We start from the raw sequence: 25,384 nt of genomic DNA on the forward strand, positions 1-25,384 counted from the left end.
AGGGCATACCTACTTAAGTGCTTAACAAATTCTTCACTTTGTTGTTGGTCTATAAAAAAGGATTTTGTCCTGTAACTTAATGCTGTGCACAGATGAATGTAAACTTGTTTGCTGAGCAGGTTTTTGAATAGGCAAGGAATAATCCCAGTGTACCAGCCAGCCCTAAAGTACCTGAACTTTCAAAAGGTACCCCATTGGTCAAAACAATCTCATTGGAACGTTATTAAGACCCTAGTTTCTCCAGTTGAAACAGAGTTGAGAGTTCTTCTAAAGGTTCTTAGTTCCCCTAAAAAGTTTCTGCTGTGGAAATGTCACTTATGGATGCAGGTTAGTCAGAAACAAATGAATTTGTGTGAACCACTTGCTGTAGCTTTGAGCTAATGGCTCTTTTCGGCACAGCAACACAGCAGTTAAGGTCAAGTACAAGTACAGATTGATATATGTACCATGTTTGGTTGGACTCTGTCACCTTATCCTTTATTAGACAGGGAACATAGCATGCTGCAAAGGTACAAAATGTGCTATCTGTGCTATCAGTACAGTCTGTTTTTTTTCTTTTTCAGGTGCTTCATCAGGTTCTCCGCTAGTGTATTTTTAGATCCGCTATCACAAACCAGGTTCATGACGTCGGCCTCGTAGGAGAGTGTGTTTCACGCTGCCACTGGGGATCAGCATGTGCTTGCCTGTGGGCTTAAGGGCTAGTGTTTTGGTCGTTCCTGGCGTTGATCCTCACTGGAGTCATGTGGGATGGAGTGTAGACAACTCTGTAATTATGCTGTCTCCATGACATATTAATGATGGGGTTTGGCTTGTAATCCGAAGTAAAGACATTATCTTGTGTCTTCTATTGAAGATAAGTGTATGTGCTAAATGATGTGCTTCTCTGTTGTAATATTTCTAGCGAAAAAAAATGTACAGCATAGAAATGAAATCATAACTGACATAAAACCAGATAACATCACAGTAGTGTTGCTCCTGGTTGTGATAATACAGTGCAGATGTTCACATACTGTTTGTTATCTACAGGCAGATAATGTGTCCGAATCAAGCGGGGCTCGGTTTTCATTTCATCGTCAGCGGAGCCTCACTGGGGAGGTTTCTGCTTCCTTGTTGGCTTCTTGACTGCACAAACGCTGGTCTCCAAGGTGATGGATCTCCCAGGGCCAGTGGTTTGCGTGATGTGGGGGCACGTTTGTCCCGTGTTGTCAGGGAGAGACACCAGATGGGCTGGGGCTTCCCTGTCACTACAGACCTCCACTAGCTGTGTTCATACGGAGGCTGTTGCTGTTCCAAATCTGCTTGCAACAGAGCAACCTTGGCCTCTGCCCGTGCCAGAGCTGTCAAACAGAAGTGAGAGAGGAGACCTGTTTGTCTCAGAGCCACACTTCGTCCTTGGGCTTTTGAAAAAGCTACAGCAGCAATGCAGAGACACTTTAAAGCAACACCTAAAGTGGAGCAGTTATTTTTCCACTGGGGGTGGGATGCTACATTGGTGAACTACATAGACGTGACCTCGTGCTGCTCTTGTAAGCCACTTAAAGGAAGTTGTGTTGTAGGCTTTTGCGCTTTTCTGTAGTCACAGTTCTATGAATATATGTCATTCTAAATATATAATACTGCCCATTAAAGACAAGCTACACAGAGTGGATTAAGTAGTTTAGCTGAACTCTAATCTATTGGCACTTGGTTCTGTGCAAGTAGGACACATTGCCTTCACTTTGACCCTTTAAAATGTGCTTACTCTTTGCGAGTAAATAAAGAATATAACAGCAGGGGCCATTGTGTAATCCAGATTTGCTGGATCCCAGGAAAACTGACAGATGTTTTTCAGCTCATGTTTATGTAAAAGATGGGCTGTTTGTGCCACCTAATAGGGTTGCTTTGCTTCAGCCTCTTTGCTTGGACATAGTTTAATGCAGATGATTAAATACAACTTCTGAGTTTCCACATTTTTTCTGCATATTTCTGATCATGTGGTGAGTAGTGGCATGTGTCATTTATTCTACCGAGTACAGATGTTACTTTTGAGATATCAATCTTTCTGTACTGTAACCCAAAATCAATGCAACATTGGTTATTATACTTAAAACTCATAGTCAATGCCTGTTATCAGAGTCTTTCAATATCCAATTTACCAGCACAGACTGTCTTGCAGGGATGCTATGGTAACTGTGGTGTGAATAATGAGTGCTATACACTGTTTCAGAACTTGGCAGCATTAAATCATGGCTGTTTGAAACCTGCGTTGCCAAAATTGCCTGAATAAAAGACAAAAATGTGCTAGTCACCAGGTTGCAGGGAGACACTAGTGAAGCTGTGTCAGTTTCAAATAGTCGGGGAACATTCCTAAAGCAGAAATGCAGAGAGCGAGACCTGTGTGAAGCCCGCTGCATGAGGGAGAATGGCCAGACAGTTACTGGAAAACGATAGACACGAGCCACATGATACTGTGAGGGAGGCCACAACCTGGGCACATACAATGAGCCAATTGTACTGAAGCTGTTCCTGTGCACACAACACACACTGGCACTTAAGTCCGCTTTAAAGGTGTAATGCTGCTGATTAATTGCATGCAGCCATTGAGAAGTTTTGGTAGTATTTCTTACTTTTTACTGTTTCCAGTAACTTGTTACACTCTATGAGTAATAATAACAGGTCTTTTTTTCTTCCAGACTCTTCTGACAGCTTAAATCTTTTACCACCTTTCTTTTCTAAACAAATTTGTCTGTGTATTTCTGCACATCTTCCACAGAGCCTGTCTTTCTGTTTATACTGAATCAAGCAGCTCCAGAGACAAAATCTTCCTCCTACTATAGCTAATGGTTTTGATTGTGGTATGTGTTGACAGTATACTAACCAGCCAGCAAATTACTTGTATATACAACGCCTAGGCCATGCAGGGCCAGAGACCCTGGTTGCCATGGTGGTCCCCTGCAGCTCCACTATGGAACAAAATGAGAGCTGGCAGGCCGGCAGGCAGCGCATACCGGATCCAGCCCATCCAGGAAAGAGCCAAACGTCCTCTGTGGACTATAAACAATAGGGCTTCTGGTTTTGTCTCATGTTTATGGGAACACAGACAGAGAATGAGAGAGCATGTGATGGAGTCCCGGACAGGGGGTGGAGATGGAGGGCCTCCTCTACAGTTTTTGATCTTTCTGTGTGCTCATTCATTCCTGCTGTGTGAGAACATAGCCGGGGAATCTCAGACCATTACTTCAGTCAAACGGCAAAGTCTGAATGGCTGCAATGTGCACTTCCTTGTCCATTAATATGTCAACCAAGTAAGTGTTGCTAACAAAAGTTAGGCCCATCCCTTTCAGTTCACTCTGTGGTCTTGATTTGCTCAGTCACTCTTCAGACCAGCCACCATTTACATTTCCAGGCAGTGTTGATGTTGCTGGTGACACACCCTCTTTAGAGAGAGGCCTCTATATATGGTTCATCCTGTGAGGAGCTGATTGCTCACTCTCTATCACATAGCACTTTGAGTTTTAACGTGTTATATTGTTTCCGGCTTTCTCTAATGTAAAAGTGGGATGTTATCAATAAGGTTATCGATTATTTTGCATTAGTGTTGTGATTGTTTCAGTCAGGTGGAAGATAAAGCATTTTGAAACCTGAAGCGGAGGCAAAGGCAGGTGCAAGAGCCCTGAAAAGACCAAGTTCAATGCTTTCAGCCTTGCTGCTGCTTTGAATTTGGTTTGGATTGCAAATCTGCACTGGGACTCTGCACTAACTCGCTGCCTGCCTGTTTCTCTGTGTTTGTGTTAATCAAGTTGTGGACATGGCGTCCCAGAACTGGTGGTGCAAGCTTTTCTATCACTGTGACAGTCTTAGTAACCAAAGCAGTGATTAGCCCACCAATACGGCAACGCTGGAGGGATTACTCGTCTATTTTTAAAATGCTGACTGGAAATCGCTTTACTGCACCAAGCAATCACCATTCTCAGTTACAGAGAGCATAACCAAGAGTGCCACATTGTTTCCTGTTGTTATACACTACCAGTCAAGAGTTTGGACACACTTTCTCATTCATTTTTATGAGAAAGTTTGTCCAAACTTTTGACTGGTAGTGTCCATCTGTCTTTGGAAAGGCATGAGTGGTGAATATATATATATAAAAAAAAGAAAAGATCTTAAGAATCCACGAAAAATGTACTTTTACCTGTTTTCTGTTTTCTATTGGGAAAACAGAAATATAGAGAAAATTTTAAAAATCACAGTGTAGTACATGTGTATACGTCACAGAGGTATTCTTTAGTGATTTGTATTTGTGAAAGGAGCCTCTTAGCCATACAGTGTCATGACCACCTGTTCATTGTCCATCTTCTTCAGTCCTCTAGAGACTGCATCAGTGGACAGAAGTTTATGAAGGCTTTCTATTTATTTTTTACGAAGTGCATTGAGATGGTAGAAGCAGCTGTCTAGTAGGAATCTAAAAGCTGAGCATTTCAGCCTGACTGAATTCAGTCAAATCAACTGAAACATAATAGTGTTTTGTTAGCGCAACACAGCTCAGCAGCATTCCCAGGAGGCAACGCGGGTCGTCACTGTTGTTGTTTATTAACCATGTTGATTTTGGAAAAACCCTTGCACTCACAGCAGCTTAGTGGGAACAGTGTTGCTCCAGTGTGTATTTTAAGGTCTTTATGGTCAGCCGCATTATCATTGTTTCAGTAGAGGGTTCCCCATTTTGCCTGAGCAGCTCTTGTTTTCTTCAACGATCAGCTCTCCAGGCTTCCCCCTGTTTATGCAGACTGGGATGCTGTGACACAGCAAACATAAATACACAGGTTTACTCATATACACACAATGAGACATGCTCACACATAAACTGTGTACAGCTCCTGAGCCCAAACTCCTTCAGCTGAGACTGTCATCCATTTTTCACTGACTGTGACCTGACTTATCTTTACTAAAGAGAACATAGCAGCACGGCAAAGCACATGTTGTCTAAAGGGCAGGCAGAACAAGAGACTGTTATTTATGGAAGCATTTTTAGAAGTATTAGTTAAGGGTGGATTTCTTTGACAGTCTCACAATTCATTTCTGTTTCTTGGTGTTGATGATTTGGTTCTAGCTTCAGAACTCTTCTTCATGCAGAGAAAGAAAGAGGAGTGCTATATTTTGTACTTAAACCATGTGCCAGACCACTGACTCCCATCCTGCTTCGAATGAAATAAAGCTGACTGTTCAGCTACATAGTCTTGATGTAGGCTATTGTCTAATGGGAAAACGACAGAGGAAAAATGTAACAGTATGCAGCTTTTTTAAACTAAGTTATATTTACAGTTATTGATTTATCTTAACTGCATTAACTTTGAAGCGATTGACATTCTTTATTAACTCTTCCATTAACTAATGTTATTAATGGGTACCTTTGGTGTTTGTGAATCAATGCAGTCACAGAGGATTTAAGCTATTTTTAAAGCTAGTATAGTATTAGTTGTCCCTGGTGCTGTAAGTGTATTAATTGTGGATGTAAATTTAGGGTTGTTTCATTATTTTGTCACATTGCACATTAGTTATGAACAGCAAATTCAAAATTAAGAACAAATTAAATATAGAATGCAGACTTCTTTGTCAGTTATAGCATTGTTTAAACAGTTTAAATGGACTCAGAAATCAGAAAACAAAGATACAGTTTGAATGACATGTGGAAATGTAGCTCACACAGATGTCAAACTGGGGAAAAAAATGCTATTTTTCAAAATGCAGAGACTAGTTACCTGAATCTATTTTTAATGACTACGTACAGCTTTTGTCTCCTCTCATTGTTTTATTTTTAGACCAGATCTTAGCTGCTGTAATTCCAAGCTTTTGATACATAGTGGTAAGCTCAGACGTCTTCTGGCCTGACTTTCGGCTGTGTTTACTCCCTGTGCAGATCAAAGACACCAGGACAGGTGTAAGCACTCTAAATGGGAGTTAGTCAGGCTATCACTCACACCGACCTCACCACGCCCTTCTCTCTGTGTGGCCTTTTCAGCCTGGGGGGGACTGGAGCCGGATAAAGGTAGTCATGGCTGAAAGTGCCACTTATCTGAAACACAAACACCGCCGCACATACATGCAGGCTGTACCGGCAATTAATAGTGTTTTGTGTCATTTAGAAGCAGACGTACGCCCACTTTTCGTAATGTGTCCTGTAGATTTTGCGTGAGAATATTAGTGGATTTAGCTGCGTTGTGTTGTGTTTGTGGATTTCTCACACACCTGAGCTAGAAGTGTGTGTGGGAGGTGGTGGGTGAGAGCAGAGGAAGTGGAATGTAGGTTTACAATCATGAGTAGGTGGATGGTTGTAGTGTTGGCTGATGTGTGTGTGTGTGTGGGTTTTCTAGTGAGGCCAGTCTGAACGTTGTACTCCACACTGCATATATAGACCACAGTGGACCAGACTAAGCCGCATAATAAATGTCATTATTCATTTGTCAGTGTGAAGAGCTGCAAGTCTGTAGTCGGTTGAGATAATTTTTTGGTCAGTGGATGAAGTCTTTGTCCCCATTAGCGGTGCCGAGTGTCCAGAGCACTGTGGGAATCCATTGTTTACCCTCCATTCTTCATTAATAATCCACCGTCACTTCTTTTCTCTCAGTTCTCTCTTCTCTATACTTTGCACACAATCTTCCTTTTCTTCCCGCCGCTGTTCTCCCCACATGCCTTCTCTATCCTTCTTAGTCATTCCTGCCTTTTGTTGTCCATCGCCACTTTCCTCTTTCAACTCCTCATCCCTTCATTTCTAGCCCCCTCTCTCTCCTCTCCATGGTGCCCTCTCGGACAATGGAGGAATCCCCTGGCCGGGCTGCAGGAAGGGGGGCAGCTTGAGCCGGACTGTGACTGACAGCCCTGTGTGGGACTGGCTGCTTGGCTTTTGTCCTTCTGCCAAGGAAAATGGAGGGAACCCAGAGAGGTGGAACAGTGGGAAGGAGGTGGGGGAAGAAGACCAGTTTGGGTGTCATTCATGTGTAGAAGTTTTGGGAACTCTGGGCTTCAAACGGTGCTCTGCAGGGGGAGGGGACGCTGCTTTGGCCAAGCAGCAGAGCAACATAAGTCCGTGTTTCTGCATTAGCATTGGCCTTGAAATGCCTGCGTATGTAGCTCCACACCGAAGATTTAGCAAGAGGAGAAAGACTGATTCCTACTCCAGAACTACCAGAAGCTAGAGCAGTCTGTGGTCACTCGTGCTGAGTTTACACCACAACAATGACTGTTGCTATCTATAGAGGCGAGTGTGCAGTAATGAGCCTTTTCGAGTGACCGACCAAGTTACTCAGTCAACCAAATCCTCTCTGCTGTTTTATTTCCCGGGACACTGAAAGAGTGCAGGGCAGCACAAAACATGTGCTCTCCCCTCCCCTCTCTTTGAGCCCCTCACCCCAGTAGTGCGCATGCAATGTGTGTGTATGTGTGTGTAGTTTGTGTGCATTGTGAGGGAATGGATATTTGGAAAGTGGGGACATGAGGACTAGGCCGACGGGGCAGATCTGGCACAAGATTAAGAGGCTCAGGAATGTGTGAATAGGAATTTCATTTGTGTGTTAGAGTAAATAAAGTAATGTAATGACTGTATGTAATTTGACTTTGACTGAATCTTGGACTGATTTATGTGTGGATCCACAGAGGATTGAATTCCTCTGAAGGCAAGCTGGGACATGATCAATTTGGTTTAATTTTGCTAGATGCCAAGACTTTGTGTTTGTCTCTGCAGAAATTATACCGACTGCTCTTCATCTTTAATATTTTTTCATAATATATCTTTGTTCAGGCAGCGATTTTTGCCCATAGGTTAATGATTGAGTGGCTGCAGTTTCTCCATGATCTCCTGCTGTAAATGCACCCTGTAAAAAGAAGGCTGAATTAAGTTCTGTATGTGTTTGCAGGGTGGGACGAACCTGCTCTGTCTGTAGTCAGATGGCAAGATTGGAGGGAAACTATAAGCTAAATGGGATCACTTGACTGGAACACTGCAGCCTCTGTAAACATCAGACGTTGTCTCACAGCACCTACGCCGAACTCGTACAGAGAACATACAGTTTACTCACAAATGCGCACACACATTTTGCCTCTTGGATATCTGCAGTCACATTTTAATTGGTTTTTCTGGAGTGATGTGAGGTCCACAAACATTAACATTCCTCCCTGTGAATTTACAGTCTCTTCCAACATGCATAAACACACTCATAAACACTCTTAAACAAACATGAATACACAAGCATGTGTGTCAACATACTGCCCCTATCCCCCAGACACACACATGCTGAGTCCTACTACTGTAGCCAGAGTTTTTGGCAGCCTTAGCCAAGATCCTGTAAACAGTAATGTGTTCTCACTTAAAGACCTACAGCACAGGGTCTCCTCTGCTTTGACTAAAGGATGACCGAAATGCATGAACACGCATGCACACACATACAAACACATCCTGAGGCGCATTAACACACTCTGTCTTATCTGCATCGTCCAGCTTAGCTTACATTCCACTTAGACAAAGACAAAGCAGCCCAGTGCATGTCCACGTACATGCGCTGAAGTGTGGCGTGTCTTTAGCTTAACCTCTGTGTTTTTCTTACACCGCTCTGTTTCCAGGGTCGCTCATGGGTGAACAGGCTTGATTTACTCTAAATAATAAGGGATTTCCTAAATAAGTGCTCATACTTGAGAGCCCGTTTCACAGTAGCTTGATTTAGCTGCATAGTGGATGTTGCACAAGCTGTCCTCCCTTTTGGCTAGACCATAGTCCAAATGAACCTGTGTAGCTGGGTCAGGTCTCATGGCTGCTCTAACCACCTTTAATGTAATTTACCTGCTGCTTTTTCCCTCTGGAACTCAAAGCACTTTAAAAGGGAACATAGATGCAGGCAACTTTTTTGTTAAATCAATCACATTTGCTTTGATGTTTTTGGCTGCCAAAGCTTTTAGCTGTATTTGGCAGCCTTTTTGGCCTTTTCTCTTTCTCAAAAACCTCTCTGCCCGTCAAAACAGACATACTAGTCAAACAAAATGTTCCTACTATGTTTTACAGACTTGTCAGCTGCGAGGATTTGGTTAGTGTTGATTCCAAGTTTTTTTTTTTTTTTATTACATATTTGCTGTTAGTGCTTTTCATGATTACCTGTCATCTTTTAGGCACAAGAAAAACTAGTGAGAAGTATTCTGAACCCCAAAACATACCGGCGAGTTTTAAAGGCATGTCTTCTTTAAAACAAGTGCAATGACGACACCATTTATCAGAGCAAAGAAAGTGTAAAAATACAAAGAATTGTCAGATTTTGAGTGTTTCAATGGACTTGAGCGGCCACGTGCTGTTCCATCAGTTGAACGTACCTAAATTTAAGCTTAAAATTGTGATATTTCATCAATATCACTCATCTCATTTAAAAATTGGCCAAAAATGAAGTTTGTGCATTAATCAGATTCTGTACAAAAAAATAAAAAATTCTGTGCTCCTCGGCATAACCTAAAAGTCATAACAGACTCAGCTGTGAAAAGCAGTAATGCGACAGAAATTCAGGAACTTTTTTGACTGAAATGAGCTGAACTGCTACATTTACAGCACAGATACGAGACGAGCATCAAGACAAAGTAAAATAGCTGTCGTATTTTTTACACTGTTGGTAATGCCTGAGGGCAATTGGAAAAATGCTGTACATATTGATTCCAGATATTTAGGTAATCAAAGAAATATCATTTTATTGTCTTTCATTTTTAATGATTTCTGGCATTACAAACGTGCCATGTTGCATAGACGATATTTTTAAGGTCTCTGCTTCCAGCCATGGCTGTTCTGTTTTCATAGAGGTGCAGGACTTTATATTGCAGTAAAAAATGAGAAATATGTGACAAGAGCAAAAAAAAAAATGCCCACAAACTCTTTGAGGTTCAGGGGGTTAGTGTGGGCTGTGTTGACTTACATGCTGTATATTACTGTTAGTGCTCTGAGACCCCACACTGCCCTCTGCTGACATGTATCATTTACCCACCTCCCCTCTCCTTTCTGCTCTGTAGTAATACATCCTCCCGTTCACAGCTTCACTCCCTTCCTAACACAAACAACTCTTGCGAGGGCCTCATTAAAACATCCATGCTGCAAAGTTGTAAAGGGAACAGTGGCACACTGGTTCTCACCAAAGGGCCGTCTCACTCTAAAAATGGTAACACACACTCACACAATCAGTCGTGTAAAGGCTGCCTGAGCAGACATCCGTGGCTCAGTAGCACAATAAAGAGACGGTGGTGGTACACTAAATCCCACTGCTCCCACTTGTTATTCCAATTGACCCGTAGAACACTGCTGGTTCTCCATTGTTTGATTTGAAAATACAGTCAGTCGGTGGGAAGCTGCTGGGACATCGGACCAGTTTACACTCGTAGCAGTTAGAAAATCGGATACATTAAAGAACAGAATCCGTCGCATGTTACTTGGGTGAAGCATCTTTATTTGATTGAATGAGGCATGTAACAGTAATTTAGAAACATACTGATATGATCAGCATGTCTAAGGAAATCAAATCTTGGTGTTTGGCTTCAGTGTTGGAGTAAACCTGGTTTGAGGACTGGATGCAGCATCTGAGTTGCATCCTAGAAAAACACAGACAGGCCTGTCTGCAAGAGGCCGCTCAGGAGTGAATGGCCATCTTTGTGAGTGTTCGTAATTACTTGTTCACAGGCATTATTGCATTACTGTCCAGTTTTCCACTCATTGCTGATCAAGCTCTGGACAGCATCAAGAGTGGACGAGAGGAATGCACTGATGCAAAAGCTTTCGATGGCAGAACTGCTGATTGTCCATTTGCCTTTCAAACTTTGCCTCGCTGCGGGAACTAAAAGCTCAATTAGTGTCTGCAGGGATGTGAAATATGGTTTGTAAGTTGTCGTATTTGCACCACGAGTGTTCAGGTGCTTTTCAAAGCAATACCCCCTCCAACGTGAAAGGTGTTTCATCTTCCAGTGTCACCTGTTCTGCCAACCGGGTCGTCTCCCCACCTGAGGGCCAGTTCCCATCTGGGCTGGGCCCCAGTCACATGGTTGCCCTCAGCTCCTGTTTCCTGTTCCTGCCATCTGACTCCTCTCACCTGCTACTTTGTGAGCCAACACCCTCTTTGTTTCTTTCTGGTTCTACCCTCTTCCTCTATTTATCTGTCTGCCTCCTCCACCATTTCTCTCACCATCAGCTGGAGGACTCCAATCTTCCATTCAGTTGCGGTGGCATTTTAAATACTGGGAAACACTGACAAGAGCAGTCTTGCATTACTGGCAAAACCTGAACAGATTCTGGGAATAAATACCTCGCTGTTGTATCCACCTCACACACCCCCCCCCATCCAAACACAATACACATAACTGGTTAAGAGCAGGAAATGTCTGTCATCGAGGAACTGCGGCTCTCTTTTCTTTGGCAACGTAATTGTAGAGCTGTCTCCCAGCATGTTGCATTGAGTGTGTGTTTTTACACTTTGTCGCACAGCATCCTGACAATACGCATCAAAGAGTGCTTTGTTGTTATCTGATTTTACCATATGTTTATGCAACAGTTTTGAGACATGAGTGTAACGGGTTTCTGAAGCTTTAACCACAGCAGAGACGGAGGAGTTAAGAAATTGTCTGGATTTTTCAGTTTGGTGTATTAAATTGTGGTAATTGACACACAAAGGAGATTTTCAGCACAAGCTTTTGCTGAAAGTCTGAGGTTTAATTTGAATTAAGTTTTAGTCTCCATGCCTGCAGATGTCTGTGCATCCTGGAATAATGAGTTTATCCAAATTTGTACTCAGAAATCTCTAGTCGGCAAGTTCCTTGAGAGTCTTCCTCTCTTGCAGAGCCTGAGAGGTCTTCCTTTTGACGGGGTGGACAGTGGCTCCTCTGTGGAGTGAACCAGGGACTGATTGAGGGGTTAATAACTGCATAGTTTTGGCTTGTTAGTCTTGCTGCTCCTCGCCAGCCTGTCTTGTCCGTCCATCTGAACGGCAGATGACACACAGACACACACAGTGCGGCTGGCGGCGGAATGTTTCTGAATGCTGTCCTGTCCAACAACCGGGCTCTTGTGAAAGCACTTGGCATGACCACAGCCGCTGCACTCTCCTCAGCTCTCCAAACGAAAGCCACTTTGTTTGGCTGGCGTTACCATGGCGATGAGGATTTTTTTCTCTTTTTTTTTTTGGGATATGAGGATGGAATGTTTTTAAAACCAGTCCTAGAGACGCGCCTCAGTTGAATATACAGGATGTTTTGTGTGTTCACTTTGCAGTTATTGTTAAGGCAGTGAGGAATTTCCTCAACTGAAGAGCTGATGAACTGTGTAGGATGTTTAACCAAAACAACTAGTCGATTAATCTATTAGATTGGAATAATTTATTCATCTTGTATGTCGTCTGTCAAGCAAAAACTCAAATCATGATGTTTTACTGCTTCTTTTTTTAATTTATTTTTTATTTCTGTAAACCAAATATATTTGGATTTTCAGGAGTTAAGTCATGCAAGAACAAGATCTCTGAACACTTAATTTAGGATTTTGGGAACTTTTGATCGCCATGTTTTGTATTTTGTTGTTAATGAAAAGAGAAATAATCTGTAGATTAGTCAGCAAGGAAACTAGTAATTTATTGAGCCCTAGTATATATGGTTACTTCATGCTTAATCAGTTCCTAACTTGTTTTGTCCACAACCAAAAGATTTTCAATTTACTGTCATCGAGGAGTAAAGAAACCAGAAAATGCTCAGACAACTTTTTTCTTTAAAAAAAAAAAAAAAAAATGCTCAAACTGATTATTAAATATCAGACTACAAGATGATTAAAAAAATAGTTGACTAATTGACAGATTGTTGCATTACAATCTAGAGATTACATTGCTGTATCTACACCCTTAATTTGGTAGAAACAATTAGTTAATGGACAGAAATGTTGGGCAACAATTACTTGTTGAAGAAATGTCACACATTGTCAGGTTCCATCTCTCAAATGTGTCTCAGATCTGTTGCTTTTGTCTTACTGTACACTGTAGTAAAATGAACAGGGAAGTGAAACTTGAAATGAGTACTCAAGGAGCTGTTGAATATTTTTTCATTAACAGGGTATTTCTTGTCTCCACAGCCTTTTTTCAGACTACTGAACCTACGGAAGCTCGGCCTGAGTGACAATGAGATCCACAGACTCCCTCCTGAGGTGGCCAACTTCATGCACCTGGTGGAATTGGATATCTCCAGAAACGGTACACAAATACGACTGTAATGTGAACTTCAGTTTCTCTGCCAGATTTGATCGAAAGAAGGCAAAGCAGTAATCAAAGCAAAGAGTGGCTATTTTGAAGAATCTAAAATATAAAACAAGTTTTGACTTATTTCACATTTTTTTGTTTACTACATAATTCCATATTTGTTCATTCATAGTTTTGATGCCTTCAGTGAGAATCTCAATGTAAATAGTCAAGAAAATAAAGAAAAAAATATTAAATGAGAAGATGTATACAAACTTTAGTGTATAAGTTGAATTTCTCAGATAATTTGTTTTACAAAAATTGACAAAACTAAAACAATTTCCCAAGTGCCCACAGGTGTTACAAATGTTGGAAAGAAAAATGGTGACTCTACATATTTTACTACCTGTATTTCTTTTATCTGCTCTGTGTAAACACAGCTTGTGGTTCAGCCTAGTTCACCTGGAAAGCCCCTGAATTTTTATCCCGTAGCTGAGTCACTCATGGTTAATAGTTATGTTTCTTACAGATTCTGGGTAGAGGAAACGGTTTGTTTCGACAAATCTTTAAATGAGACTTTTAGAATAAATAGATTTGGTGAAACATTGTGATTTTAAGCTGAGATCTGGTTAATTTTCCAGGCTAAATTGAGAAGTAGGAAGGTTTAAAACCCCATAATTCTCTGATAAATGGTATAATTTTGATGATTTTTCAAAAGATAATTTGCCTCTCAAACCCCCCGGTAGATTTTGCGGTTCAGAGGGTTAAGCAGTAAGAGCTTTGCCAAATCAGCTAGGGAATCAACACACTAGCAGCAGCTTTTAGATATTAGCTGGCCGTCTTTGCTAGATTATCCAGTCCACCTCCAGGCATAATGGACATTCATCCATGATTCTCTGTGCCCTTGAAATATGTCTAAACGACAAGGGAAGAAAAAAAAGCCGGCTGCCTAAAGAAGCCAAAAATAACTGCCGATTCTGCTCTCAGTCATACGTGTTGCAGAGAGGTAAGATGAAATTCCAGCCAGGCCTGCTATATTATTTTCTGCTATAACCTGCACATATACCCTGCCCTTTCTACGTCCTTGCATGCTGCACACAAACACAACCATAGTGGCAGGAAGGGCCTCTGTGGTGGATACGAGACATCTGCTCTGCTACACACTGCATCAAGTGCTGTGGGAGCAGTGTGCATTGGCCTGTAAGAGCCTTTCCCATCTGTCTGCCTGTCTGCTTCCCTGCTCCTGCTGCAGGACAACGCTGAGCCAGATCGGTGTGATGGGCTGCTCTGCTCAGTAGGGATTTCTCAACATGCACCTGCAGCATGCAGCAGTGGAAGTTCTTTTCCTGATCAGGCCACTGGGTCACATTTCTTCCTGTGATTTTTCTATGCCAGACGAAGCAGGCAAAAGTTAAGCTAGCATCTATGCCAGGGGTGTCAAACTCATTCTAGTTCAGGGGCCACATGCAGCCCAATTTGATCTCAAGTGCGCCAGACCAGGAAAATCACAGCATAATAACCTATAAATAACGACAACTCTATTTTTTTTGTTTTTAGTGCAAAAAAAAATCATATTTAAGAAATTATTTTTTTACAAAACACTATGAACAACCTGAAATTTCTTAAGAAAAATAAGTTCAATTTCAACAATATTACACCTCAGTTTATCTTTTCCACATTACAATTTATAGATCACAGTTTATCTACAAAGACACAAAACATTTAGTCTCAGGTATCTGGAACTGAATGATAGAATATTTTACTTTATGATTAAAATGACAAAAGTTAGACAAAAAAGACAAAAACCAGACAAAATATTACGAGACACAATACAACAAAAATGAGACAAACGACATAAAATAAAACAAAAAAGAGATGAAAAATGTGTCTACAACGGGACAAAAAATGGACACAAACAAAATTTACACAGAAAATGACAATTATCGAGAAACAAAGCTACAAAAAAATAGACAAACAAAACAAGCAAGACATAAAAAACATAAAACAACAAATAAAGCGAAACACAAAATGACAAAAGTAAGACAAAAACACAAGCGAGACAAAATGACAAAAACGAGAAACAAAATGAAAAAAAACATGAGGCAACAATAAAAGTCAGACAAACTGTTGCAAAAATGAGACACAAAATGTCAAAAGAACAATGAGCAATCTAGTATTTTACTTTATGATCAAAACAACTTGTCAAGGTCTATAAATTGTTTTGAATTTACAATTTTACAAATTGACAATTTGTAGTTAATGTCTTCTCTGTGATTTTTACACTTTACAAATTCGTCCCAGGGGTGGACTGGACCCTCTGACGGACCGGTTTTGGCCCACATGCTGCGAGTTTAATACCCCTGATCTGTGCTATTTGAAACTATACAAACTATTTTCTTACCTTTTTATATGTGGAAAGTTGCAGTGATCTACCTGCAGTCCAACGAGTGATTGCTGCTTTTGGAAAGCACTAATTTCAACTGGAATCTAATGTACTCCAAAATGCCAAACAACAATGCATATAAAAAGGATATATCGATTTAAAACTAATGCAAAGATGTTGCTTTTATGGTGAAACCCCATTTTTATTTTTCTTCGCAGTACAGCACACTTCCTAAATCCATTCTGTCTAATTTACAAACTCGGTGAGACAGCCACCACTTTGTTTAATGTATTTATAGTTTTATCCGTCTACAGTAAATCTTTCCATCTTTATTATTTATGAATTTTACCACACACCGGCAATAAAATGCTTTTAGATACTAGATGCAGGGGTCAACTGAGCTGAACTTAGTCTTAGATAGAAAAATGTAATTTACTTTAAACACCTGATTGCACAATTTTACTTGATGGTAGAAAATGAAGACTTTAACCTCCACAGTACAACTTCCTGACTCATTTTTCTTTTTCTTTTCTCTGCTCTTAAGCATCTGGTTGTGATTACAAGGAACTTAAAATGATTTGCTCTATAGAATACAACCCCCGCCAACACTCTACATCTGTGTCCATGGCACTGACTCCTGCCCTCCTTCCATCCTTGACTTTCTCTTGCAGACATTCCTGAGATCCCAGAGAGCATTAAGTTTTGCAAGGCCTTGGAAATCGCAGACTTCAGCGGAAACCCCCTCTCCAGGTAAGTGGATTGTAACAGCCCATCACTATTCATCATCACTGTGAGAAAAAATAGAAATATTGTGCCTTCTCAGATATGTTATGCGGAGTGAGGGTCTGTGTTGCTTTTACACATGAAACAAAGCGTGATAAGTGTAATTTCTTTGCTCTAATTACTTTGCTGAATGTGCAGTGACTTACTGACGTGCTTGGCAAGTGTGTTTATATGCGCAGTAAGTAGGGTGTGATTAAAATGCACGATAGCTTCATCAGGATACCAGTTAATTCCAATCTATCCTGTTGCACCCCCACAATGTTTAACTTCCCACTATAGAACTATAGAGTGATGGAACAACTGGCTGAAGCTTTGTTGCTGAATACTTAAACAGATGGGAGTATCTAGAGGTCCAGCAGTCTGTGTGTGAGTTGAACGATCCCATGCAGTGTACAACAAAAGCCTAACAGACTCTCTCCACTTTTTCCTCCTCAGATTGCCGGATGGTTTTACTCAACTCCGAGCGCTGGCTCACTTGGCACTCAACGACGTGTCATTACAGACGTTACCCGGCGACATCGGAAAGTATGTACACATTCACAATAGTAGAAAATGTGATGGGGTGTTATTTTTGGCTTTTTATTTGAAGCTCTGTTTCAGAAACCGTTTCTATTTTCATATTTGAATTATGTAACAGATTTATTTTAAGCCACAGTCTGGTTTAAAAGAAAAACTGCTAATCATCCCAATTGTGAAACACTGCTCCTAAATAGTTTCAGCTACTCATTAACTTAAATACTAAGCCAGTTTATCTATATACATCAATTTAGATTAACCCTCTAAACCCCAAAGTGTGTCGACAGGTTTAAAAGGCACATTATCTTTTTCAAAAATCACCAAAATTACACCGTTTAAAAAAAACATCAGATGTTGAACGTTCAGCCTGTGAACTACTCATTTGTGACATACAATTTTGTTGGAAAAATAAACAAAATCTAAGCTTGAAATTGTGAGATTTCATCAAAGTCACTTTATTCCACGTCTTTTCTAAACATGAGTCAAAAATAAAGAGATTGCACTAACCAGCTTCTGGAAATACAGCTTCTAAATGCCTTGAGTGACTCAGCTGCAACGAACAGTCATGTGAAAAAAATTCAGGGACTTTTAGGCTAAGCTGGACTGAACTGCATGGAACTGATCAAGGAAATTAAATTTAAATTTTCTTTTTTATGATTTATGGCATCACATGGTGTCAGACTACAGGGGGAAAAAACGAGTAACTGCTTGGAGTACACAGGGTTAATCAGAAAACGGTCCCAGCTGTCAGCTTTAAATGTGAGATTTTCCAATTAAAGTTGTCAAAAATTGTGAAAGGCCTCTTACACTATTCTACAATTAATTAATGACATGAAAAAAGATAATAGATTAATTTATAATCTGAGAAAAATGTTACTTGCAGCCTCGATTGTGGATTACTGCTTGAGAAGCAGCCTAGATTCCAAAGTTTTGTTATAATGTTAATGCTGCCTGTCAATCAATCACTGGTTCATGTTGTCTGACTGAAGGCTTCAGTCAGATCCTCGATATTTGGGAGCCTGAGCAGGTTTTCGAGGAGTGTAATTCTGTTGCCCAGTGGGCTCAGAGGCAGCTGGTCTCTGGGCTCTGGGCCACTGCTGTGCTCAGACAGATGGAGGAGCCCCTCACCATGCCAGGCAGCCCAGACGAACAGACCCGCCATCTGACTAACCAACCTGCCTCTCCTCTCCCCTCTCTTCCTCCCCATCCTCTCCTGCCAACTCCTGCTCCTCTTTTTCTTGTTGTTGCCTCCTTTTCTCTGCTGCTGCTCCTCCTTTTATAGTCTGGCCAACCTGGTGACGTTGGAGCTCAGGGAGAACCTGTTGAAGTCTCTGCCCACGTAAGTGTCATCTCTGCTCAGTTTCTCTAATTCTCCACCATCTTCACCGAGAACAGTCGACGTCTAGATCGCTGTCACACACATTATGAGCACGCACATTCTTTGAAGTTAACCTTTTTCACCTACACGTGCCACAGAACATGACACGAACCTGTAGTTACCTGTAGCAGCACAGGTTTAAAGACGTTCTTTAAATGTGTCAGCACATGTGAATGAATGGTATGTCGTTACCCCATGCAAAGCTGTGCTCTTTGTTCTTCCAGGACTCATATTTGTGTGACTTCACCACTTGTGTCATGTTGTACACAGGTCGCTCTCCTTCCTGGTGAAACTGGAACAGCTGGACCTGGGCAGCAATGAACTGGAAGTTTTGGTATGTCAACATCTCACTTCTTTTAATCATACAATAGTTACATTGTGCTATCAATTGCTCAAACAACACCCTCGCTTGTGTCTTAAAGTGATATCATATTTGCACGGCTATTCCAGCACACGCTCAGAGCGACACGTATCACGAAAGTCCTTCTCACATTTCCCCCACAGTAATTATGATCCACACCACGTTTACCTCACCTAACACAGCAGAGGCGGTGTGTCAGAACCGAGGCCCTGCCTGCACTGTACCACAGAGTGAGCGCTGCTTTTAGCCTGGGAACGCCCACCTGTCTCAATAGGACAGAGTAAACAATGCCTCAGGACCTGACAAGGGCGGAGGCTGAGCAAACATTTCACATCATGATGAAGCCTTGCTTGCAAGTCTGTCACAAGCCACTACTCCACTGACATTCTCCATATTTTCATGTGCACGTCATTTACTTAAATTCTAACTCATTTTGGGAAATTTTTACTGCTAAACAGATTTGGAACTTCTCTCAAATAGTCTCAGATATTGGTCTTCATATTTTAATAATCTAGCAGATTTTTAAACCCATAATGTCTGCTTAAAAAGCTGCTAATCAATTAATTTTAAAACTTTGCTTCCAAATAATTTCAGGCAGTTAACCCCTTGACGCCTGTTGTCGTGCATTCGCAACATACCACTTTCAATCAGACTGCAGCTGAGATAGCGTATCCATTCCCCCAATGCCGGTTTGTGCATATTCAATACGTACCTCGGAACCTTTTGCAAGCACTGGTTTCTCGTAGGACCGGTCGGAGTGGGACCTAATTATTGTGTCTGTTGTTATTATATATCTATGTTCTATGTGTAATAGATAAATTAATAATCTCCACTTATTTTAACATCAGATGGAAAGCAAAAACACACAAAAAAGGGTTTTACATTTAATTGTAAGTAAATTCAGGCATCAAGGGGTTAAACAGTAAGTCAAATTTTCTATATATCTATTTTGATTAACCTTCTAAACCCCAAAATTTGCCAGCACAACCTTTAAAAAATCTCCAAAATTTCAGTTATTATTATAGGAGAAACTGTAAAAACAGAAGTAAATCATCATATTTGAAATTTCTATGAACTACCCATCTGTGATGTGCAATTTTGTTTGGAAAAAAAAAAAAAACTAAATCGTAGCTTGAAATCCCTATTTTCCATCAAAATCACTTTATTCTACATGTGTCATTTGGGAATTTGCCAAAAATAACCCTTTAACACTAACAAATTCTGTCGAAAGCAACGGCTTGTGCTCCTCTCAGTGCATCTGTGAAACTGTGAGTGGCTCAGCAGCGCTTAACGGTCATGTGACAAAAATTCAGGTACTTTCCGGCTGAACTGCAAGAAACAAAAGTGAAGGAACAACAGACGTTGAAACAGAATTGAATAATAGGGAAGCAGTTTTGTAAAGATCCAAAGCGGAGCCGTACTTTAGGCCTACTTAACAGACCACGTTGTACCACATACTGACATAAAATCTTTGATGTAATCATCTGTAACCAAACAGTTTATCAACAGATTGCTTTCAGGCACATGATTTCTGTTTTCTGGGGCCTCGACCTTTCTAATACTTTCAAACGATTCCAAGAAACACTTCAATGTGCTGTTCAGACCCCCAGATTGACTTTTCACCAAAAGTATTTACAAAAATAGCCAACCTCCTTTTTTCAAAGCTCTCTCTTTGTTTCTCTCCTACTTATCTGATTTTTTTCTTTTAGCCGGACACCCTCGGCGCGCTCCCCAACCTGAGGGAACTGTGGCTCGACCGTAACCAGTTGTCCTCATTACCACCAGTAAGTACAGATTTTTAATGCAAAAAAAAAGTGCTTTTAGATGTTGCAACTTTGCAGAATTAACTCCCTGCAGCCAGCTACCTTCCCTTTGCTTTTAGCTGTGAAAATAACGGTTGTATTGGGCCCACATGGCTCATCCTATGTGGTAATTTATTGTGTGTGTTTAGGAGCTTGGAAATCTCCGGAGATTGGTGTGTCTGGATGTGTCAGAGAATCGTCTGGAGGAGCTTCCCTCAGAGCTGAACGGCCTCCTGGCTCTCACAGACCTGCTGCTCACACAGAACCTGCTGGAGGTCATCCCAGACAGCATAGGTGAGAAATGTTGCCCTAGAAAAGTCAATGTAAAATTATGTAACAAACAGAAATGGATGAAATTACAAAAGACATGATGCCATAGCAAAATTTGCAGGCATCTTTTTGTTTCAACCCCCCTTTTGAGCTCATAAAATGACAGAGGTAGCTTGTATTGCTCTTGTATGTTAGAATATTTTCAGTTTCCTCAAATGTAAGTAGACTATTAAAGCCAAAATGGCATCAGAGTTGTTTCATTCTCATTTGTTTCTTAGAAAGCTATTTTTTCAATCTTTTGCTTTCTGTGGCCAAAGTGTAAATTTTTGCACCTGATTGTTATGCAAGTTTTCCACCTGATTGTTATGCAGTGTTGATTGTGTGAATACTGAGGCAGGCCAAGTGAATGTAAGAGAGGATTCTGTTAAACAAGAGCAGCACTGCCCTCTACTGGAAATATAAAGGCAATGAACGGTATCACAGACTTTAATACAAGCTTTCGATTTGGGTTCTTGCTGCGTCAAAGATACACATAACGAGTCTGCAGTAATAACAGTGTAGATTTTGGTCACTGATGTTAAACAGGGTGATGATTTCTTCGGTATTAGAGTTTTAGATGGTAGTTTCATGTTGCTGCAGTTTGTTAATGACATTGTGATTCGTCTCCAGGCTGCCTGAAACAGCTTTCCATCCTGAAGGTGGACCAGAACAGGCTAACCCTCCTGACAGATTCAATAGGAGAGTGTGAAAACCTCACAGAACTCGTCCTGACCGAGAACCTTTTACAGGTATAAAGATATAAACCGCCTGCGTCAACCTTGCACTGACCCATTTGGAATTTATGCACATCCATAAATATTTAAGTCCCATTAACAGCAATTAGGTTTCATTATTGATTCCACCAATTGTTAATGTCCTCTCTTTCTCCCTCAAAGTCACTTCCACGCTCGCTGGGCAAGCTGAAGAAGCTGACGAACCTGAATGTAGACCGCAACCGGCTGGGCAGCGTGCCCAAAGAGCTGGGCGGCTGTGCCAGTCTGAACGTTCTCTCGCTGAGAGACAACCGCCTGGGCAAACTGCCTGCTGAGCTTGCAGATGCCACTGAGCTGCATGTGCTGGACGTGGCTGGAAACAGGTACTTTTACTTATCGCCCTGAGCTGTTAATAATACACAGCAGCTTGTCCTGCAAAGGTTAAAGAGCTGAGCAGAGTGAATATCTTAAATATAAAGATGCTGCACCTCCAGTTTTGCTCGTTTAATGTGATCAAGAGAAAACAGTTAAGTTCTTATGTAGACATATGTAAAAGCTGCTGTGTTAAGTTATAAAAAAAAAAATAATAACTTCAAGTTATTTCTGAGGTTTGAGAGTTTTGTGATTGAACTCTTTAAGATCATAGAAGTATCAGGTGGATCATATTTAGTTTTTTTGTTACTGAAAAGAAAATACTGACTCGTCCTATCTCATTCCTGCTTTTGTCCAGATTACAAAACTTGCCTTTTGCCCTGACCAACCTCAATCTAAAGGCCATGTGGCTCGCAGAGAACCAGTCGCAGCCAATGCTCAAGTTCCAGACGGAGGATGACGAGCGAACGGGAGAGAAAGTGTTGACGTGCTATTTACTCCCCCAGCAGCCTTCCCCAAGCCTAGGTGAGAAGCAGTTTATTATAGAAATATGAGGATTATCTTGTTTTGTTGTTGCCATTGCATCTAAGTTCTAGATTGGAAAAGCTTCTGTACCAGTGGCTTTGATTATGTAACCAAATATTCAGACCATTTATAACCATGCAGTCATTATTATGTTTTTTCCCTCCTCAAAATTTGCATGGCTTTGTATTGAATCTAATTTGCATACCTTGATTGAGAAACTTCAGGCACAAACCACAAATAGTGCCTGAGAGTTTACGTAATCTGTTAATTCTGTCCATTCAAAAGTAATCTGCAGCTTCTTGCCCGCTTTTACATCCTCCCCTCTTCTTCATTCTCCACAGAGAACCTGCTACAGAACAGTGTAGACGACAGCTGGACAGACAGCAACCTGAACCGAGTGTCAGTCATTCAGTTCCAGGAGGAGACCAAGGCCGAGGAGGAGGATGATGAGGCTGCTGCAGAGCGAAGAGTGAGGACACACAACAATTTGGTGTCATGTTCTGTCCCCGTCGTGTCCCCCAGCTCTGAGGATTCTGACAATACTCACCCCCTCTGTTGTCATTTAGGCTAATTGTGATTGAATCATGTACAACTTAAAGTGAAACAAAGTCAAGTCTAAATGATTGTGGTTTATTTTTTTGTTATTGTTGTCCCAAAACCATTTTCTGTGCTTACAATGGTTATGACTTGGACTCAAGCTCTTGTGATGTATGTATGTGATCTTAGGACCTTCAGTAACAAACAAATGGACTTCTGTTTATGGTTTATTATGACGTTTCACCTCACATACCGACTGGAGAAGCCTCATCGAAATGAATTAAACTGAGACGTCCAGTTGTGTTTTACTGAAGCTCCTAGGACTGCCATGATCTAGGTGATGATAATCTACTCAGACATCATTTGTTGTGTAATTTTTCATCCACTTTTCATATCTCCAGGGCCTGCAGCGCAGAGCCACACCACACCCCAGTGAGCTAAAGGTGATGAAGAAGGTGATCGAGGAGAGGAGGAATGAAGCCTACACATCCAGACCTGATGGGGAAGATGAGTCCCTTAACCCACAGGTACAAACATCATACTTTATAGTGATTATTTTCATTCATGAATATAGGTAATTAACAACTTTTCGCATAGAATGAAACTAAAATACTCCTCTAATTTTGCCTTGATGTACTGAAAATTTAGGAGAAGCGGCTCAGTGACCTCTCCAATCAGAGCCACGACTCCCAGGTGTCCAACAGCACGCTGTCGGCCACCTCCCATGAGGACAGACAAAATGTGACGGTGGTCTCACAGAAGGAGGATCTCGTGGACGGCCATTCCCCTCATGAGGAGGAAGACCTGGATGAGATGGAGGTGGAGTACATTGAGGTGAATGCTGAAAACGTCTCATTCATGACGGTCCTCTACAGTTCCTCTTCTTGTAAACCTCAAAAATCTCCCTTCCGTCCTCCAGCCCACCGTGCACTTTGCAGAAGAACCCATCATCCGCGGCGGCGACGAAGACGACGAAGAGGACGGCGAGAGGACCGACGAGGAGGACGAGAGGCCGGCTTTCCCCGCGGAGAAGCAGCGTCTGATCAGGAAGGACACGCCGCACTACAAGAAGCACTTCAAAATCACCAAGCTGCCCAAGCCCGAGGCCGTGGCCGCTCTGCTGCAGGGCTTCAACCCCGACGGCCTCAACTCTCAGGCCGCCGAGGACGAGCAGGACGACGAGGAAGAGCAAAGCGTGGGAACCCCTCAACACCACCACAGAATAGAGGAGATGGAGGACGGCCGGCATCAGGTCAACTCCAGTCAAGTAAAGGTAAAGGAGAGATCCCAACACTGGATGCAGTTTGGGAATGTGTGCGTAGAAATTGTTGTATAAGTAGATAAAATCACACTCATGTACCTGCATCCACATAGACACAAATGCGGTTTACTTATAAGTGCATTACACACAAATCAGGATATATTTTTGCTTTGCTTATTGCCTCTTTGTAAACACTGTTTGCATAGAGTGCCCTTACCACCTTGCACGTTGCATTCAGTTTGGAGTGGGCTGCTAGCACTTCAGATGGATGTGGCGTTGCATGCAGGCTCATTGTGGACATGAAGACCCTTGCGCTATAAATCAAGCTTAAGAGTTGTTAATTTAGCCACAAACTCACTAGCAGTCTCACCTAGCTCCTTCAAATTATATCTAAAAGCGTTCTGGTGGTTGAGATAAATCAGCTACATGCCACTTTAAACTCTTGATTCCACACAAGACTTCGTTTTTAATCTCTGTCTACACGCGAGTAACTTAATTCTTTGATGAATCCAGCCTTTCTTGCACATCACCAGCCCAGTTCAGCACTAAACTTCTCACCATTATCAGCCACCTGCCAATTTAATTGAATAATGACATTTTCACACTCTGCTTTTGTAACATTGTGTGTGTGTGTGTGTGCGCGCTTTAAAGGGTGAATGAATCGAGTGAAGTCTGCTCAGGCGCTGCAAAGTGAATCTCTTTGTTGATCATTAGTATTTGGGGAGATTTAATCAGATAAGTTGATTTGTCATGCTAATTGTAGAAATGCTTTTTTTTTTTTTTTTTAACACAATGATCCGCTTACAAAAAAAAATGAAATCAGTTTTGCGTGTGTTTGTGGATGTGGGTCTGTTTGTGTGGATGAACTCGGGCCAACCAGAACATGTACTGGCAGAGCTGGAATGAGAGATCCAACGAGTTTATGTCATAATTATCATGGGCTGTTTAAGTTATTGTGGATTAAAATTTCTTGGCATTTTTGTAAATCGAATTCAGTAAAATTAATTTTATTTAATAGCTTATTTTTTGCTGAAAATGTTCTGTAACTTCTCTCAGTTTTTACACAAGTAGTCTTCTTGTCTACATTCAGTCTTGAGATTGCTATTTGTGATGTGGAGGCTGGGCTTGTTCTGGTTTGGGAGCTTTTGCCTTCTTTTGTCCGCTCTCTCTACACTGTATGTTGTTTTTTTTGCGCTGTAGCTCAGCTCCTTGGTCTTGTCTTTCCACCTCTGCCTGTATTTGCTTGTTGGT

At 41.4% G+C, this 25,384-nt stretch overlaps 1 protein-coding gene across 21 annotated transcripts in view; it reads left to right on the top strand.

The window, feature by feature from the left end:
* The window catches only part of scrib (scribble planar cell polarity protein), a 74,839-nt gene that overhangs the window by 12,772 nt on the left and 36,683 nt on the right, over positions 1-25,384 (top strand). For 20 of the 21 annotated variants that reach the window (XM_055007225.1, XM_055007231.1, XM_055007236.1 and 17 more), the window contains exons 2-15: positions 13,091-13,208; positions 16,248-16,326; positions 16,795-16,884; positions 18,158-18,214; positions 18,524-18,587; positions 20,324-20,398; positions 20,566-20,710; positions 21,356-21,474; positions 21,622-21,821; positions 22,169-22,335; positions 22,677-22,804; positions 23,274-23,399; positions 23,521-23,706; positions 23,792-24,145. In XM_055007225.1, the coding sequence (XP_054863200.1) occupies positions 13,091-13,208; positions 16,248-16,326; positions 16,795-16,884; positions 18,158-18,214; positions 18,524-18,587; positions 20,324-20,398; positions 20,566-20,710; positions 21,356-21,474; positions 21,622-21,821; positions 22,169-22,335; positions 22,677-22,804; positions 23,274-23,399; positions 23,521-23,706; positions 23,792-24,145 (1,908 nt within the window). The remainder of the gene's footprint in view (positions 1-13,090; positions 13,209-16,247; positions 16,327-16,794; positions 16,885-18,157; positions 18,215-18,523; positions 18,588-20,323; positions 20,399-20,565; positions 20,711-21,355; positions 21,475-21,621; positions 21,822-22,168; positions 22,336-22,676; positions 22,805-23,273; positions 23,400-23,520; positions 23,707-23,791; positions 24,146-25,384) is intronic. The other variant, XM_055007226.1, reaches the window with a different exon arrangement.

The sequence above is a fragment of the Amphiprion ocellaris genome, chromosome 22 (genome assembly GCF_022539595.1).
Source record: "Amphiprion ocellaris isolate individual 3 ecotype Okinawa chromosome 22, ASM2253959v1, whole genome shotgun sequence".
In the NCBI taxonomy this organism is placed as follows: domain Eukaryota; kingdom Metazoa; phylum Chordata; class Actinopteri; family Pomacentridae; genus Amphiprion; species Amphiprion ocellaris.